At 42.9% G+C, this 18,892-nt stretch overlaps 2 protein-coding genes across 2 annotated transcripts; one reads left to right on the forward strand and one right to left on the reverse strand.

The window, feature by feature from the left end:
- Nucleotides 1–1,985: 1,985 nt before the first annotated feature.
- LOC308052840 (glutamine amidotransferase-like class 1 domain-containing protein 3, mitochondrial) lies at nt 1,986–7,558 on the forward strand (the record flags this gene model as incomplete). The annotated part of the gene is made up of 4 exons (XM_080363484.1): nt 1,986–2,093; nt 3,856–4,027; nt 5,907–6,111; nt 7,366–7,558. 4 exons carry the CDS (start codon nt 1,986–1,988, stop codon nt 7,556–7,558), a joined length of 678 nt encoding a protein of 225 aa, XP_080219610.1.
- A 2,271-nt stretch (nt 7,559–9,829) lies between these two features.
- Nucleotides 9,830–16,029, reverse strand: ACOD1 (aconitate decarboxylase 1; the record flags this gene model as incomplete). The annotated part of the gene is made up of 5 exons (XM_080345095.1): nt 9,830–10,784; nt 11,034–11,239; nt 13,207–13,296; nt 14,374–14,535; nt 16,018–16,029. The coding sequence occupies 5 exons, from the start codon at nt 16,027–16,029 to the stop codon at nt 9,830–9,832; spliced, it is 1,425 nt and encodes a 474-aa protein (XP_080201221.1).
- Nucleotides 16,030–18,892: the final 2,863 nt, after the last annotated feature.

An 18,892-nucleotide genomic window follows, 5' to 3' on the forward strand; every position in this document is an offset into this window, starting at 1 on the left:
GCCAGGGCAGGGACATGCCACGAGCTGTGATGAAAACATGGATCTAAGACAGACACAGAGGGCCATCACAAGGTCGCAGAGCTGGGAAAGGGACATGGCATGAGCAAGTTAGAGCTAGACCATGGTACAGAGCCAGCTATAACATTAACCCTGACCCTAATAAAAGGAGAGTTCGAGAACCCACTCATATCTCCAAACATGCATTGAACTTCATCCACACAGCATCTTCCTCCTACCTCTCAAGTGTGGGGAGGATTCCAGCTCTGGAAACTCTTGTTTCCCCTATCCCCAAACCTAATCAAACTTTCTGCTCTCCTGCAGCTGAGCCCAGGGAGTCCCATGCCAGAAAGCATGTTGAACTACCCATGTTGAACTACACTCCACTCCCACCAAACGTATTTCATACTTCTCTGGGTTGAGATGGCTCCATTGGAACTTCCCTGGGGTCCTGCTAAGCCTGGAGAATAAGGTGAGTATTTGGTGCTATACAGAGCTCTAATTCCACAAGTGTTTTGAGTTGAGAAGGATCTTCCTCCATCTGGTTGTAGATTAGGTGGTCAGGCAATCGAGAACTTTCTGAGTTGGAGCTGCATTGCAGTCCTGCTCAATCTTGAGAGGTAGAATATGGGCTATGGTGGAATTATTGCTGTAGCCCTGCATTTATTTGGAGCAAAGCATTGCCCAGCAGGCAACAGCCTGCTGTTATGTAGGGAGTTTCCCTATCCTGGCTGTTTTCTGTTGAAGAATCTCCCTATACATCATCCCACACAGACTCCTCACCTTGCAGTATACAGCTGAATGCATTCTGCTGCAGTAAGAGACTTTACTTGCATATGCCATTTTTGCTCTTCCCAGCCGGTGCACTGTTGTGTCCCCTGCAGAATTCCTATACTCCAAATTTTTGGAAGACACTCATTTTTCTACAAGATCTACCCTTTCATCCTTTTGTTCCAGTAAGAGCGTAGATTTTCATTAGTAAGGCCAAGGTTCGTTTTAAAAAAGAAGCAGCTGATGAAAAATGAAGGACTGAACAGCTAAGGGACCTTTCTAAAATTAAGTAATCTGGTCTCCTGTGTGACATTTGTGTGTTCTGTCCTAAGGAAAAGACTAGAGATGAACTTCTGCCTTGCCCTAAGGAAGCCCTTTGGTTCTTGAGGGTGATGCCTTAACAAATAAGCAGGTGCTAGAAGGTAGGTTTGGGTTTCCAAATAACCTCTTTGTTTTTCCTAGTAAAAAGCAGTGACTCCTGAGAGGCCAATACAAGGTTAAGGGAGCCAAGAGGGTGTGTGGGTCTGAGGAGCTGAAACTTGGACCCAGCAGTACTGCTTGCCTCTACTCAAATTCCACTTTTTTTGTCTTTCAAAGCACTATATTCATTACACCATTATAGTCACAGAATCACAGAATGTTAGGGATTGGAAGGGACCTCAGAAGATCATCTAGTCCAATCCCCCCACCAGAGCAGGAACAACACATAGATGAGGTTACACAGGAATGTGTCCAGGCAGGTTTTGAATGTCTCCAGAGAAGGAGACTCCACAACCTCCCTGGGCAGCCTGTTCCAGTGCTCTGGAACACTCAGAGTAAACAAGTTTCTTCTCACGTACACTGCTGAGCCTCTGCAAGGCCCTACGGCCAGCAGAGCAACTTTAAGGCGAGTCGCAGAAACAGAGATGCGTGACAACATTGCAGGGGCCACCGAGCAGCACCTTCTTTGCATTCCTGCTCTGCTGCAGTAAGCATGCCAGAAAAGAAATCAGAGCTAATATACGACCCGTTCCACTTCGCTTAAAGCTAAAGGAAATTAGGACCTTTTCTTTTTTTCCCCGCGAACCTTGCGAGCCCGGGAGCTGCGGCCCAGGCCCCGCGGGACGCTGCAAGATGGATGCCGAGCCGCAGCCCCTCGGCGCAGGCGCGGCGGGAAGAGGCGGGACGCGGCTTCGGCGGCCTGAGCAGCCTCTGCCCGGGCCTAAGGGGCGGCCGCCATGGGCAAGCGGGTAGCGGTGGTGCTCGCCGGATGCGGCGTCTTCGATGGCAGCGAGATTCACGAGGCCTCGGCGGTGCTGGTGCACCTGAGCCGCGGCGGCGCGGAGGTAGGGGGGCGGCGGGGAGAGGCGCGGCTGCGCGCCCCGGAACCCCCGCCGGGTGCGTGCGGAGCTGCCCGTCACAGGCTCCGCGGGGCCGGGGGGGTGGATATGGTTTCCCCGTCTATTCGAGAGCCGCAGTGGCTCCTGGTGTTTGCGGGATAGGAGCGTCACAAAATCACAGAATGTTAGGGATTGGAAAGGACCTCAAAAGATCATCTAGTCCAATCCCCCTGGCGGAGCAGGGACACCTAGATGATGGTACACAGGAAGGCTTCCAGGCGGGTTTGAAATGTCTCCAGAGTAGGAGACTCCACAACCCCCCAGGGCAGCCTGTTCCAGTGCTCTGGCACCCTCCCTGTGAAGAACTTTCTTCTCATATTTAAGTGGAACCTCCTGTGTTCCAGTTTGAACCCATTGCCCCTTGTCCTGTCATTGGTTGTCACTGAGAAGAGCCTGGCTCCATCCTTCTAACATTCACCCTTTACATATTTATAAACATTAATAAGGTCACCCCTCAGCCTCCTCCAAACTAAAGAGACCCAGCTCCCTCAGCCTTTCCTCATAAGGGAGATGCTCCACTCCCTTAATCATTGTTGCCCTGCGCTGGACTCTCTCCAGCAGTTCCCTGTCCTTCTGGAACTGAGGGGCCCAGAACTGGACACAATACTCCAGATGTGCTCTCCTCCAAAACTACATACTACAAAGCCTGTTCAGCCATAACCCCCCTCCCTGTCTTAGCCCTCCCTCCCTGTTTTCACCCGTCTCCCCAAAGACGTGCGTGCCTCTCTGACAGGCGCAGTGGTCACATGCTGAACCAAGGAGAGAGGCAAGAGGCCCTGCCCTGTTCTCCATTCCCCACAGCCCTCACTCAGGTTCACCTGCTTGTTTACTGCTGGCTGTTCCTGGGCTTTTTGGGGTAACTGGGGTTCCTCAGAGAAGCCTGGAGCGGGATGTGGTGGCTGCAGGTGGCAGGAGGTGGTCACCTTCTGTCTGCATGTAGCCGTGCTTAGCTGTCTGGTGGTAACAACAGCACCACATGAACAAAAAAAAAAAAGCACTCTGTATTTACCGCAAAATTGTCCTCTCTAAAATTAACCAAAGTGGCAAGCACTGAGAAGTCTGCAAGGCAAGCGTCAGAACAGAGAAGCGAAAACAGCCCCTGCAGTAACACCTTTCACAGAGCCATGTGTTTTTCATGCAGCTTTTCCCATTTGTACCTAACCAAAATATGTTCTCCTGTGTTTTGTTTTTCCTTCCTGCTACTCGAGTAAATTAATAGTACAAGTAACTTATTGTACTAGGAAGTAACTATTGCACTAGAAATGCTTATAAAGTTTATATCTTTATCTTTTAAACTTTTTTTTTTTAAAAAAACATGTTTTAACACCCTGATCTGTAACTGTTAAGAGCGGCCTTTCTGCAGGCTCAGCTCTGTGTCCAGCCAGGCTGCTAGTATAAATTGTGGTGCTCTGTTTGTCCTTGAGGTTGTCTGTGGAGGAGATATCTGCAGGCCCTGGCAAAATCAGCAAGCTTAACATTGGTGTAAGAATGTGCTCCTGTCAAAAAGCTGCAGGAATAGGGTGTGGAAAGTGCCTGAGTTTACCCATCCTAATATGTCATCTGCCACTTTAGATATTTAATGCAATAGATCCATCCTGTGGATGGAGACTTCAGGAACAAAGACTGTTTTCATTAAAAGATCTTTATTGTCACCAGTACGTGTAAGTTCTGTTTACATTCAAAACAATGCTTCATCTCTGTGTTCTAGGTGAAGATATTTGCCCCCAATATTGAGCAAAGGGATGTAGTTAATCACCTAAAAGGAAGTCCAGCAGAAGAGAAGAGAAATGTTCTAGTTGAAAGTGCCAGATTGGCAAGAGGAAACATTCAGGATTTGGCTGAACTGAAAGCTAGTGAATTCGATGCGGTCATTTTCCCTGGTAGGTGGTTTTTAAAAGAAAATAATTTATGGGTCTTCGGTTGCAAATAACTGCTTTGCCTTCATTACTTTTTGTTTTTAAATCCATTTAGAGAATAAATTACACTCTAGAATTTGAGAGATGGTGTATTTTTTTTCTCTTATTTTCTTTTGAGGATGAGAAAATGTTTTAGCAAGCTCTCATGAGCCGCCAAGCCATCTCAGTTCATTTATTAATTTATAGGTCAGTAATTTATAATGTCAGAGTGTTCTTTTGCTAAGTTATACATCGCACCGTTCCTTCCTTCTTTCTAAAGATTGTGAAAACTTTAGTGCCTACTTGTGGACAAGAACACTGGCCAGAGTAGTAAAGTTAAGGCCAGAACTTGACATTACAGGGCAATGCTTTAATTTTATGGCCTCTAAAATTATTGGCAGGCAAGCAGGTTGCTAAGTAGACTGTATTCCCTGTCAGATATGAGTACATTTTGTTTTAATTGTGTATCTGGTCTGCTGCTGATCAAGTTACACTAAACATGCGTATGGATAATTTTTTATTTATAGACCACAAAATTGCTTTTCAAATGGAGGTAATTGTAATCATTCTAGAGATGAAGAAACCAAGGCGTCACGAGGAAATTATGACTTGCTGACGATCACTTGCCAGAGTATTCATAGTACTGTTAAATATTGCCTTCACGACTGCGCCTAGCAGTTAATTTTGAAGTTGTCCTCTGTTTTAAGCCCAGCAGAGGGAGCGTGTGTATAACGCAGAGAAACAGGCTTCCAGCGTTAAAATGAGTGGCTGACTTCAGGACTGATCAGGGAGTAGAGACTAGCAAATCTTTTCCACGTTAATTTCATGCTATGATAACCCAGGCTCAGTGGGGTTGCTGTAATAACTGTTAGAGGGAAATAAACCCTATTAAGTTTGAAAATTAAAATCTTGCCTCAGAGATTCCAGATAACACTCGAAAGTGAGCAAAGAGTGAAGGGAAAATATTAAAAATGCAAAGCTACTTGATGTTGTCCATTTAAATGCTCGTGGAATTTTCTTTTGGTTTATTTTAGAAAAGTTAATGTCGTGCGCATTCCACAAGGAATCAAATATAATGGGTGGTTACACTTACTAGTAACCTTTTTTCTTTGATCATTCTGGTGGTTATTGAGCCAGCAAATGAAGGTACCATAAAACATAATCTGCTTGTACAATTAAATGAAGATTAAATGCAAGCAAAGGCTTGTTGAAACTTATTTCTAGAAAGAAAAAATCAGCATTATTCTTAATAGGAAGTTACTTTATCACTCACAAGTGATATGTCTCAGAATATCATATGTTATCAGTTCCTTTTTATCTAATATCCATTTTGGTTTTGTTACGTTAACCTTGATCTTTTTTTAAGTCCAAAAAAGAATTCTAGGTGAGGAAAAAAGCTCCCTTGTGATTGTTTAAGTATTGAACTAAAACTCGAGAGTGAAGTTACTGTAGAGTCAAACCACTGTTTGCATTATTCTCATGGACTGCAGTTTCTACTTTTAACTATCATTGGTCTTTCTTCTAATCCCTCTCTTGCTTATCAAAGGGTGCATAGGAGATGATGCAGCTTTTCCAGTCACTAGCAAATGAATGTGGGGTTTTGTATTTATCCATTTGTTACTTATTGAAGCAAGATTAAGCTTTCTGGCCTACGTAACATACATGGTATAAAAAATATGCAGTTAAACTTTTAACATTTTAAGCCCATCATGCTTCATGTGCTGAAAGCTTTCAGTATGATAACTTAACAGTCCTACACATGCCATGATTGTACTGTAAAAAAGGAGAACTTCTTTCTGGTATATTTAGTGGCTTTTAGCAGTGTCTAACATTTGAGCTTTTTTTCTTTCTTTTTTTTCTTTAGGTGGTTTTGGTGTAGCAAAGAACCTGTGTTCCTGGGCTGTAGATGGCAAGGACTGTACTGTCAATGAGCACGTGAACTCCACACTCCAAGCTTTCCACAGTGCTAAAAAGCCCATTGGTTTGTGCTGTATATCGCCAGTCCTGGCAGCTAAAGTCTTCCCTGGTTGTGAGGTTACAGTCGGCCAAGATAAAAATGTAGATGGAAGGTAAGAAGGAAATGGATGGAGATATTTTACGTGGGAATTAGAGTTAAGAAATGGACAGTCTTTTGTGCAAAAGTCTGAGATCTCTGGTGCCAGTAACCCTTGGATAATTTAATTTCAAATTCTCACTTGCATAGTAACAGTAGGCACAGAACAGAGGGACTGAATCTGTGAGGTCAGATGACTAGTGCACTGTAGCACTGGAAAAATTTATCCCTAAATTCAGAAATACGTTGGTCTGTGATCCACAATATCAACGTGCACAGACACATTACAATTAATAGCATGAAAACTCTAGGAGGCCTTATCTCTTGCCTAAGCCATCAGTCTGTGAGCCACCGAGGCTCCTGCACTGGCTTTACTGTGCAGTGTGGGTGCTAATGAGTCACTGGATGTCGCATCTGTCAATCTTAAAAGTGACAAAACAAAATGACTTTTATAGAAGCGTAACTGCACAAAAATGCAGGTGACTGAGGGTGTAGAGTTATTTTTTCACGTTACATTCGTGGTAATAGAGTGATAGATTCTAGCTCATATTGAGATACAGAATTTGCTTAACCGGTGCCTTTGAACGCCTTGATTCGTATTGCAAATGTGCGAATGAAGATTGGGCATCTGGCCAGCTGGCATTCAAAAATTTGGTACCCTGTGGTAATTTGAGTGGCCATTTCGATAAAGTTTTTCTGGTGATAGTGGTTTGGTGCCAGTTTAGGGGAGGCGGATGAGAGCAGGGCCTGGTAGAAGTCAGTGCTGCTTTGACAACTGTCAACTCCTGATCAAACTTCTGAATGGAATTGTGTATCAGTAGCAGTAGTGAGCGATTGCCACTGTCCCTCCCTTATCCTCAGGAAAAACAAACAAACACACAAAAACCCACCAGAAACAAACAACCTTCAGAATCTCTGCGGAATGACCTTACATGAAGGTCTAACATGTCTGCAAGTTCAGCTGGCATCTCTCATTCTTTTGAGAATCAGTTATGGCTGTACTTAGTATCATCCTGTAAACTTACTGAAATATTGTAAAAAACCCAGAATTGTGCCTTCTGACATACTGTGGCTCTGCATTTCATGTGTTGTTTTCAAAAAATGGGATCACTTGCATCCATAAGGGTGGGGAGAAGCTGGCACTGGCAGTCCAACTCCCTTATCATCAACTAGAGACTCACTTAAATCTTATTAAATATCTCAAGTTTTGAAGGCAAAACTTTGTGGTTGTTTCATCTCTTTATGTTAATTACAATCTTTTTATTTACAGGTTTCCTGATGCTGAAACAGCATCTGCTATAGCAGAGCTTGGATGTAAGCACGTTTGCAAAAATGTAAATGAATCCCATGTGGATAAAGCCAATAAAATAGTTACTACCTGTGCTTTCATGTGCAAGGCACCTCTGCATGAAATCTTTGATGGAATTGGAACAATGGTACAAGAAGTCCTAAAACTTGCCTGACTGGAAGTGCAGACTTCTGCAGGGAAATCAATTCAGCTAAGCATGAGCAATTAGCTTCTTTTGATTGTATTAATAAAATACTGCAACTGTTAAACTTCACAGTTCTTGGGTGTTTTGTTTGTTTGTTTTAGTCTGTGATACATCAAATGATTATTGCAAAGTGTATCCTATCTATTTCTCTTTTAATGTAGAAAGTACATGTTGAAAGTTGTGTTGCTTGTGGCAGTAGGGCTTTTTTCTCATGAATCTGAATGTACTGAGTCTTGATAAGATAATGTAGTGTTGTCCCTAAAATACGGTTCTTTACCCAGTGTGCATGCAAATAAGCCAAATTCTTCACACAGAGACGAGAGATTTGTTTTATTACAGAGTTGTACCAGTCTGGATGCTGGACAAAACCAGCATACCAGCAATACAAAAGTCTCAATCACTTAGACAAAATCTTATTACTACACACACACCCTGAGGGCAGTCCTGTAGGGCTGATTGGTTACAATATTTGCATACAGGTTATATAACATTATTCTTACTATGCTTGTTCAGTGAGTAGGGGTCTTCTGCAGGTGAGTAGCCTTTGACGAGGAGGTGTTGTTTTGGATTAAAATGATATTATAATGAGCAAAGTTTACTTTAGGTTAAGCACATCCACAAAAATTTGTAACAATCACTAGATAATCAACTGTCCATGGCTGACTTCTCAATTCCAGCGTAGGTTTTGTTCTACAATTGAAAGCTAATTACTGCTAGATATCTCATCTATTATTAATCTAATGTTAACTTTCTAGTAGGCCTCATGGGCAGGTCTTTTGGTCTGAGGAACCCTCCTCATTCAATGAGATTTTTATCACATCACTAATGATTATCACTAATTCACATTTGTTGTTAAAATTACCTAGCTATAACTGCAGATGACATAGCTGTAAATGAGTCTGTATACCTTCAGTATAGGCAAGTAATTAAATTCTGCTTTCTAAAAATAAAATAATGTCTTTTTTTTTTTTCCCTCTGTAAGTCTCCAAATATCACTAGTGGCCTTCTGAAATGACTGCAAAGTAAGTCTAGATAGACTTACTTCATAAACCAAGAGTCAAGAGGCTTAAGTACAGATGAACACATTGTGGGAAGGACACAACTTTTTCTCTAGTAAATAATTTGAGGTTTAATAAAATGAATTCACTTTATTTTGTGGGGGGTTTTTTTGTATGTACATATGTTAATGCCCTAAGGAAAGTACATTTTATATATGTTAGAACATGTGCTTTTATCATCTTTCAAGTGTGAGCAAAGGTTGTCAGCCTCTCATAGAAACACAACCTGGCAAGGCTTATTCTGCTAAAGGAACTAAAAACTCCCAGAATTTGTTACCAAGATAAGTTGATAGTGTGGGCTTAGTTGTCTCAGCATAAGCATCATTCTGGAGCTCACAGGTCTCTGTCAGTCATAACAACTACTGTAGCCCAAGCTTCACAGTGCTTGAAGTAATCTAGACCTGTCATCGCTAATTAACTCTAATCATGTCATGTTGAGTGAGCACCTTGTAACTGGAGCGGGAATACAGCAGGAATAAACCTGTACCACAGAGCAGCCAGAAGATGGAACTGAGAAATATTGCGCTTTTATGATGAGGAGTGGTGAGTTGTCCCTCTTGCTCTGCAGCTGGAGTGACCAGGAAGGGCACTAAGGTTTATTTTACCTTGTGGATGCAAGACCAGTCCTTGCAGCAAAGCCCGACGTCTTGCAGAGTATCGAGTGCTACTGCTCTGTATGTATGCCATGTTTATTTTAGCACAAACGTCAAAGCTCTGACGTAGTGGGTGGCCTCTTCAAGGAGGCTCTAGAGCTAAATCTACAGAAACGCGTATTTAAAGGCTTTTGTTCTCTGTCCTTCTCACAGCAATGTTTCTCACAGAGACAGCATTTCCATACTCCTCCAGAATCTGGATTTCCTTTATGGAGTTATTTAGCAGAAAGAGAACATACAGACTTCTTTTGGCAGAAGAGTGGGGTATTTTTGGTGTCACACGCAAGCTGTGCTCTGCCTCTAGAGGTATAAAGATAATTGAAGTCGACTGTTCCAGCAGAGAATCTTCTGTTGAGCCTGACTGAGCCATGCACGTAATCGCTAAATTATTTACTTAGCCAAAACACACAATATTGGACTGAGCATGGCTCTTCTGTTACAGGAGTCCAATTTAAAAGTGGTTGAGTTACTGAATAGGAGTTTGTCCTGAATTTTGTGTTTACTTTGTGAGCAGCTGTCGGTTGGAACATTCAAAGGAAGTGCACCTTCTCTGAAAGCACTCTAGCTGATTGTCCTGATAAAAACATGCTTAGTACTGAACAGTCCTCTATTTTTTCCAGATTGTACACCGTCTCTGTGATGGCTTCTGTGGCTTCTGCGGGCAGGACGCTGGAGGCATTGGACTGGAATTTTTCCTCCAAGTCTTCCTTTTTCAGAGGTTTCCTCCAGTGTCCGTAGAAGGTGTCGCAGCGGTCGCTGATGGCGTTGCCGTCCTGAAGTGTGACACTCACTTCGCAGTAAAGGCTCTCAAAGCTGGGTGTATTATCAGCAGGGTGCTCCAGCTGTGTTTTGCAGAGGAGCTCCCGTAAAGCTGGACGGTGAATGTTCTCACTGGTGAAGGACTGGACCGACATGCTGCCATCCAGCAAAGCAGAGCATGCGACAAACTGAAAGGAGTGTCGAGCCTCATGCTCTGAGGTAGGGCTGGGTCTGTTCACATATTTGACCTCTGGGACTTTGAGAGTGACTTTCTCAATTTTATCAAGGGGGAGCAAGTTGCCACTGCTCTCCATAAGCTTCCTCCTAACAGAAGATGCTGCATCAGCCACCCAGTGCGTTCCAAGATGAGCAGGAAAGCGTTTGATGGCCACGTCTTGTTGGTCCAACAGCCAGGGATAGGACTGCAAGGTTGGTAGAGTCTGCGGGTTGTAATCGGTATAAAAGGCACCTATCCCCGACTCCATGTCCAAGATCTGTTTGTTTCCTTGGAGGCCCTGGGATGCTAAGCAGGCTGCTTCCAGGCCATGCTTGGCAGCATTGCCAACGTGGAGGGGCTTCGTTTGGGTTGCTGCGTTAGCCAGTGGGGCACCTGCATAGGAGGCAGCAATAGCCAAGGTGTTCTTACATTTCAGACGGTCAAGAGCGAGCAGTTTAGCACAAGCTGCTGCACTCCCCATTGTACCAACCACAGTTGGTGGGTGAAACCTGAGAAAACAAGATCTCTTGATTACTATATTTCAAAAAGTCACATGAATTCCCTACATACACTATTAGCTAACCCATAAGGAATCGTGTTTTCATGTTTAAGATGAACCTTTCCTAAATTTCCAGACATACAACAGAAAATATGATTGATTGTGGCCAGCTGTATTTTAACTTGCATTTAATTAAGTATACTAACACTGAGAAGTAAAACCTTCCACACAACTTTCTACTTGAAGCATTTCTGTATACCTTTTTGGAATATTCCTGGCTTCACCTGAAAAGCGCAGCAGTCTGCCTTGCACTTCAATTCCCACATTGAAAGCTAAGAGCAGATCGAGACCTGAGATTTTTTTCTTCTGGGGAAAGGCCTCCGAGAGTGCAATCACTGCAGGGAGCACAGCCCCAGACGGGTGTGTGGCTGGGTGCCACGTGTCATCAAAATCCATGGAGTGTACCTAATGGAAAGAGAAGACCGGACTTGTCATCAGAAATAAACTCTGACAAGATTGGCTCAGTCAAATGAAACTACTATAACTCGTATAAAAAAGGATTCAAGAACTAGATTTTCCTCAGAAAGCAAAACTTTAGAAGTTTCTTTTAAAGACCTTTACTGCCAATAAGGACCCGTGAGAAGTGACAATGCAATGCAAATCTTGCCTCAGAGGAATACAAGTTGCACCAGTCTCAAACCAGTGTGACAGTGGTTCTTCTTTCCTACAGTAAGCTTTTGCTTATCTAAGTAGACTGGTATGATTAAAGCAGCAGTTCTAGGTCTACCATATGAACAGTGAATTTTCACTTCCCCAAACCAGTATATAAACATAATGAAATTACTTCTCCAGTGCAGCAACTGATGCTGCCGTTAGTGCTCACACCATTAAAGCTGCAGAATCCATGCTGCTAATTGAAAGTTGTATCATCAGAACAACTTCCCTAGTGCAACCATCCACAGACACAGGCCTGCAAATGTACATGGGTCTTTAGCCTGAATTTTCAGCATATTGGAACAAGATTTGCCACATGAGGAACCAGACTCCCTAGGCTTGCTGGGAGTAGGGGAAAGCCAAAGTCTTAAAACTGAGATGAGCTGCTTAGCCCTTGGGAGTATTGAGAGAGGTGCCTCCTCTTTCTTATGCTCAGAGCCCAGCTGCTTGGTAATATTTTGGGCTGTTCCAGCATGGCATACAGCTGATGTTCTGGAAGCAAACTGCTCCCAGCAATGCCGTCAGTTTTTGCAATGTATTGCTTGCTGGAACCACCCCCCAAAGTTTTAAGAACCCCCAAAGACTTGAGAGCATCACAGACAGCATTTTTAATAGCATAATAATGCCTCAAAAGCTGAATGTTCACACCTGTTCACCTGTGTCTTACTTAATAGCAAACTGGGAAGGTGGTCAGGCTCCCCAGTGCTCAGATCTTGCCCTGTAATACTGGGAATATGCACTTCTGAGGACTGCGCTTCTGAATAGAGAGAAGAAAACTCAGTCCCTGCCTTGAAAAACTTTGCTACCAGCTGGGAAGACGCCCTGTAGTGCAGGATAAGGAAAATTGTTGCTGATGCCCAGTAAGCTGCATTCCCAGCATCTTCAATAAGCGCTTAGAACTGACCTGTGACCAGGATGTAAACTGAAATGATCACATACATGCTGACAGCCAGATTTGAATATCACATAGGCTGCTAGGAGCTGAGAGGTACCAAATCTCATTTCCAAGGTAATTTTCTCTACGTTGGAAATGAGGTGTCAAATTGGACCTCTGATCTCGTTGTCACACTAATTTAGATAGGTTTAATATTACCATTCCCTCGGTTGGTCACCTTCCCTAGTTTAGCATAATTGCCAAATTTGTCTACCCCACCTCTTGTGCATCGTTCAATTTCAAATGATTTCAACCTCAAACTGAATTTAGACAAATGTCTGGGGAATCAGTTATTGCTTTAATGAGAAAGTATGTGTCCAAAATACATAACCAGCTTTTGCAACTGTGTAACTGAAGATTAAATTGCCTTGTGATATTATATGCATATGTGTATGTGCATCTGTCTGTGTTTTTCTGTAACTATCCTTTGCCAGTTGGCATGAAATTTGGATCCCAGTGAAATCAGTGAGAGCTAGAGTATCTCTTTGTAATGTGGCTGTAGAAAGTTTGTGACAAGCAGTAGAGTTCTGACATTGAAAAGTCCAAAATCCCACATTAAAGATAAGGGGTGCTGTTGAGTTGTATCAGATATATATTATACCTTGAGCTTGGTCTCACTGGAAGAAAGTTGAAGCACATTAGGAGAACAGTCTAGGAAAGTTTTATAGCAGGCTTCAGGCAGAAGAATAAAATAAACTAGGATTTTAGGAGCATTCTGTTCTCTCTAGAGAAAGAATGGCATCAATTAATGTGATTTAAGAGCAAATAAAAGTGTATCCCTTACAGCGACTCCATTCACAAAAGCTGCATACAGAGGAGGCAGTCGGAAATCCAAGTGGCCCCAGATGGTACTGGATATCTCTGAGCTGTAGATCTGAAACAAATTGACATCAATTAATTTGAAGTCTGAACCCAAGATATATGTGCGCTGTATCTCTATGCTCTCAGGACCCAACTGTTTCCTTTCACCAGAAAAATATCGTTCTTTCAGAAAGTATGACAAGAAACTCCATTTCCCGTTGGTTTATGTCCCTCTCCACCCAAACAGACATCAGGGGGTAGACCAACACCATCCACCTGGCCATGCAGTTCCCCCACACAGCCTCTGACTACCGATGTCACTTCTCACCATCCATCGGCAGTTCCCTCATTACCTTGGGGAAGATCTCCAGTTAAAAGTTCTGATTTTCTACATTTTAGTAGTCCCTGGGTAGATGACACACAGCCTCCTGGTGCTGGTATCCCCACATTGTAAAGGGCTCTGCTCTTTTCCTCTTGCTGTGCAGATCTTTTAGCCAATGAAGAGATCTTTACAGAATGAAATAAAAGGGCACAAACTACCACAGTTTGAGAAGGGGGGATCTCTTGTGCGAAGAGACTTATTGGCACACAGAGCTCTCAAGCTTGAGTCAAACTAGGCAGGTCTGACTGATAAAACAGTGGGCTGAGCTCCTCCTCGTTGATGAGCTCCTGTGTTGGGAAGGCTTCTCCTCAAGGCCAAGTACTCCTCTAGTTTAAGGAGAACGTGACTGGAGGAGAAACATGACCAATAAGCCTCAGACAACAATTATGTTTTATATATAGTAACCCACTACTAACTCTCTATCCCTTTGACAGTTCTGTATTTTTGAAAGTCTGATGGTAAGCGACTTTTGCATTGCTGATGTTTTTAATAAAATCTCATATGTGGCAGTAAGGAAGGGATTCTTAATTAACTGTGTTTGCAGTGGGGAGTCTTAGCATACAGTCTGTTACATAGACTTTTGCCCATCCAGAGTTAAAAGTGACCCGAGCAATGAAGTTTCCCTGTCACCAGTGGGAAGAATGCTGTGTCTCTCTTCCAAGCCCCAAAAGAATTTCTCCATGACAAACCTTCCCGTTATAGACTGATTTTCCCTTGCTTTTCTTAAAGCTAAACCTTAGGGTATGCCATGAATGGTGGACTCCTCACCTTGCTGTACTGTGTCACTTTGTGGCAGACCTCAGTGCTGGTACCCAGAAGCCCCACTCCAAGAGTATCCAGAATCATTCGCTTGCTTCTCTGAATAACTTGGTCTGTCAAGTGGTTTGCATTCAAGCCATGAATCACATCGGCAAAATTTCCTGTAATTGTCTGGGAGGGGAAAAAAAATATATATATAAGTACACATTTCTCTTTATTTAAAGAAACCTTTTTTAAAAATTTTGTTTGTTTGTTTGTTTGTTTATTTTTCCTGTTTTGTTTGTTGGTTTGGTTTGATTTGTTTTTACTTTCAGTTTTGAGCTATTGCTCAGCACGCTGGCCATTTCTGTTACCCTGCCTCTGCTTACATGAATTGCATCAGCGAAACTAAGGTTTGATTTCTTCCTTTTTTTATTCCCAGAAATGCCACAGTGTTATTTATAGTTTATTTATACTTTCATCAGTGTCCTTATCTGTTCTGTATTTCTGCTGCTTCCTCCCTGACTTGCATTCTTGAGGGTAAGCACTGCAGGTGATGTGACTTTGCAAGATTTCTGTGTGTCTATCTGTCTGTCTGTCTATCTATGTATCTATCTATCTATCCATTCATCCCTCTCTCTCTATATATTTATATCTACACACACACATATATAAAACAAATAGAACCAAAAATCATCTGGCTTTCTATAGCACTTTCTCATTGCTATTGAAATCAATGGGGAATTGTCATTTCAATCCAGAGCATCCTCTACCACACAAAGGGTCAAGATTTGATCTCCCTGAATAGCAGAATTACCATCCCAAGCCTTGTTGAGCTTGGAGCTCAGTGGGAGATGGGACTTGGCAGCCCTACCTTGCATTTGCTGCTCCTGGCTTCCATTGAATTTGTGACCAGCTGGACTCCCAGCTTTTCTCCAAGACAAGATCTCTCTCACCTCTTTGAAAAGCAGTGGCTCCTTTTTCCTGGCTCCTGCTGATGTGGGAATTATATCTCTAATTTTCTTTTGCTTTCCCATTGGGCATTGACCCATTATGCAAAGTCAGACTGCTGCTTCTTAGCTGGAGCTCTTAGCTGCTGTTAATATCTCTATCAGAAACTAATCTAGAACTTCATTTCTCCAGCCATTAGAATTTCTCTCTGTAGAGGCATATGTTATTTACAACCAGTCTATATACACACTTGCTTTTTTAATATTTGCATTACAGAATATAGCTATTTTCTCTCTTTGGAAATTATCTCATTCCATTTCTCCTTATCCTTCCCCTTCCTCTACTCCCCTGCACATGTCCACACAGAGTGATGGTATTTCCCCTCGGTCTCTGTTTTGCTAAGTTAACAAGACAAACTATGCTGCTCTCTCCTTTATAATTATGATACAGGCTCACCCCCACTACGCCAGTAGCTTTTCATCGCATTGTTGCAATTTGATTTCTCTTTTCTGTCCATGGTCACTGGAACTTTACCCATGATTTCAAGTAAGTTCTCACCCAGCTTTGTACTAAAGCAGTATTATCTTGAGGTACAGAAGTAATTTAAAGCAGGTGAGCCATGTATCCCATGGTGTGATACACACCTACTGAAACATATGGAGTGAGGATACAAAAGCTTAAACAGAAAAGTTTATCTTACAGTGCAAAGAAACAAGAAAGTACCTTTGCCCACATCTTGGAGAGATGGTGTGTGGTCCCAGAGAGATGCAGCAAACAAGTAGCAGCCAATGAGCAGGAGAAATCACTTTCTTTCTGTTTATATACATGTGTCTGGGGTGGGGGAAGAAATATTAGGCCTTTTTTCTTGCTCATCTTGTCCTGCCCATTTCCTCCTCTGCCTAGAAATGTTCCTTTTTCTTCACTTTAAACTTTCCTCTGACTAACTGTACTACAAACTGCTGGTACACGTGTGATAGGACCTTTTCTTCCACATGCATGTCATGTGCAAAACTGGTAGATGTGATATTTTATTACCAGATAGAAACTGATATATTTATTTGAGTGTCTTACATTTGGTAGCATGGAGAGGAGAGAAGATATCACCGGGTGTGTCAAACTGACCTTGGGGAACCACAGTAGGCCATGGATGGGAGAGTGATCAAGTGATCAACCCAGTACTAGATTCCAGGATGGCAAAGGCTATTTTATCTTAAATAACCTTTTGTTTGTTTGTGCTTTGTTTTTCCTTTTTATTCCCCGCCCCCCGCTTCTTTCACTAGATCTGTCTCCTCTGTAACACACACAATTCAGACACAGGAAATGTGTGCCATAAGAATATCAGACCATAAACTGGATTAAGGCAGCTCTTGGCATTTAATAGTGTTTTAACAGCATGAGTTGCTATGTGAGGCCATCATTTCTACTAGCAGGTTTTCTGCATATCAGACAAAAGTGTTTTCTCTGAGAAAGGAGGCACTGAGTGAGGAATCCCTGCCCATCCCCTCAGGAAGGGAGCAGACCTCAATGGAACATGAGTAGAGGCCACTGAATAATTCTGAAGAGAAAAAGTAACGTATGTCTGAAGCCTGGGAACCTCCTGGATTAGGGAACCAAGTATCAAGTCTTTTCAGAACTGCAATCTTGCACTTCCATGCTTAAGTGCTGCCTAAAACTTTAGAAACCTCAGCCCTTTACTGAGCCTAGCCTTAAACACTTTTGTAAAGCCTGATCTAACTCCTGAGTAAGCACTCACCAGGTAGAGATCAGCATGGATCTATAGGTGAAGTTAAACTTTGATCTGAGTGGCTCTACTACTGAAAGGTTTGTTTCAGGCTGCATCCTCTCCCCACTCCTGGCCCTGGACACATAGTTCTCCTCCTCCTTCTCATGCCAGTGCTGATGCTGAGCAGACCCCTTTCTGAGCCAGTCCAACCTGTCTCCAGAGCCAGCTTAGGGACTCTCAGCTGTCAGGCAAAACTGAGTTTCATCAGCTCAGAAATGCGAAATTACATTTAGCAGCACAAGCAGAGGGAGAGAGCTGTGCTAGTAGTATTCTGTGAAATTTTGGGAGAGCATGGGCAGGTGAAAAGAGATGGGAGGGGGTCAGCTGTTCCCCAGCAAGCTCTAACCCAGTCATTTGCCTGTTTTGCCTGTGCCTTGAGCCAGCTTTGTTTATGGACGTCATCTTCAGATGCCTAACCTGATGCTGAAAATTGCACTGGGTAACAGGGTGCCTTAAATGATAGAAGAAGCAGTGTGTCTGTTCATGGATGTAGCCAAAGAGCCTGAGGCCCAGGACTCCTAAATCTCAGCCTTAAAAACACATACATACCTTCTGTGTGGGCTAACCTGCATTATGCACAGGTTCCATTTAAAACCTTGTCCTGTCTTTTTCTTAAATATGAGCAGCTGTTCAGCATGGATACTAAACCTCTTCCCACACACGTTTCTTTGTGAGTACATGACATCTTCCTCATTCATGCATGAAAAATCTGCATAAAACATCCCAGCAGGATTTCCTAGGTCCTGGGTGAGATGCACACTTTGGCCAAATCCTGACCCCATGAAGAGACAGAACCAGAATGTGCATCAGTGCTTCTTCCTTGCCCCCCTATTTCCACACTAAGGGAAACCTCAGAGATAACCTGGATGTGCTGAAGAATTATGTTTGGTGTTGATAAAATCCAGCCCAGCTAACGAGATTGCTCACGTTGACAAGGTTGACAATGGTTAGAAAAGTTAGTAGAAGTTAACACTATTAGACTGAAAAAGGGAAGGCTTTTGTTAACTTTCACTTTTGTTCTTCCAGCTCATTTTTCCCTCCAGAAAAATGGAGAAATAAACATCTAAATCACAGAACCACAGAATCACAGAGTGACCGTCGTTGGAAGGGACCTCCAGAGATAATCTGGTCCACACCGTCTGCTCCAGCAGGTCCACCCAAAGCAGATTGTCCAGCATTGTGTCCAGTTGAGTTTTGTATATCTCTGAGGATGGAGACTCCACAGCCTCTCTGGGCAACTTGTGACAGTGTTTCACCACAAAAAAATTACGTATTAAATAAAAGACATTCAAATCCCAAAGTCAGCCCTCTTTCAGTCATCTTTTTCCTTTATGTTTGGGATATCATTTATAATCTCATTCTGCTTTTAATTTCTTCCTCATCCTCAAGTGAGACTGAAGTGAAATTTGAACATCTCCTTGGCCTCTCTCTGTGCTTCTGGCTGTCAGAAAGGAGAACAACAGCCCCACAGCCAGTTAAGGGGAGTTTTCAAAACATAAGAAGTAATGTGGGACCCTTTTCATTTCCTCTGACAAGTCCAATGGATGGAACAGTGAATAGAACTGAACAGCTGGAAAGTCTGAGACAAGTATGCAGTAACGTAACTCCTGATTAATCTGCTTTATTGCTCTAATGACTGCTCTAATACAGGTGGCATAATACTGGAAAGCCCACAATCGGAATGGGGCAAAAATGGCCCATAACCCTTCTTATATCTAGAAGGCATAATGTAGTTTCAGCCTGCAAGACTGCACCCTCAGCCTGCATCGTGCCTCAAAACAAGGCCTGTACAACATCTTATAGCTTACAATGTCT

Source organism: Nesoenas mayeri, assembly GCF_963082525.1.
Source record: "Nesoenas mayeri genome assembly, chromosome: 1".
Lineage (NCBI taxonomy): Eukaryota > Metazoa > Chordata > Aves > Columbiformes > Columbidae > Nesoenas > Nesoenas mayeri.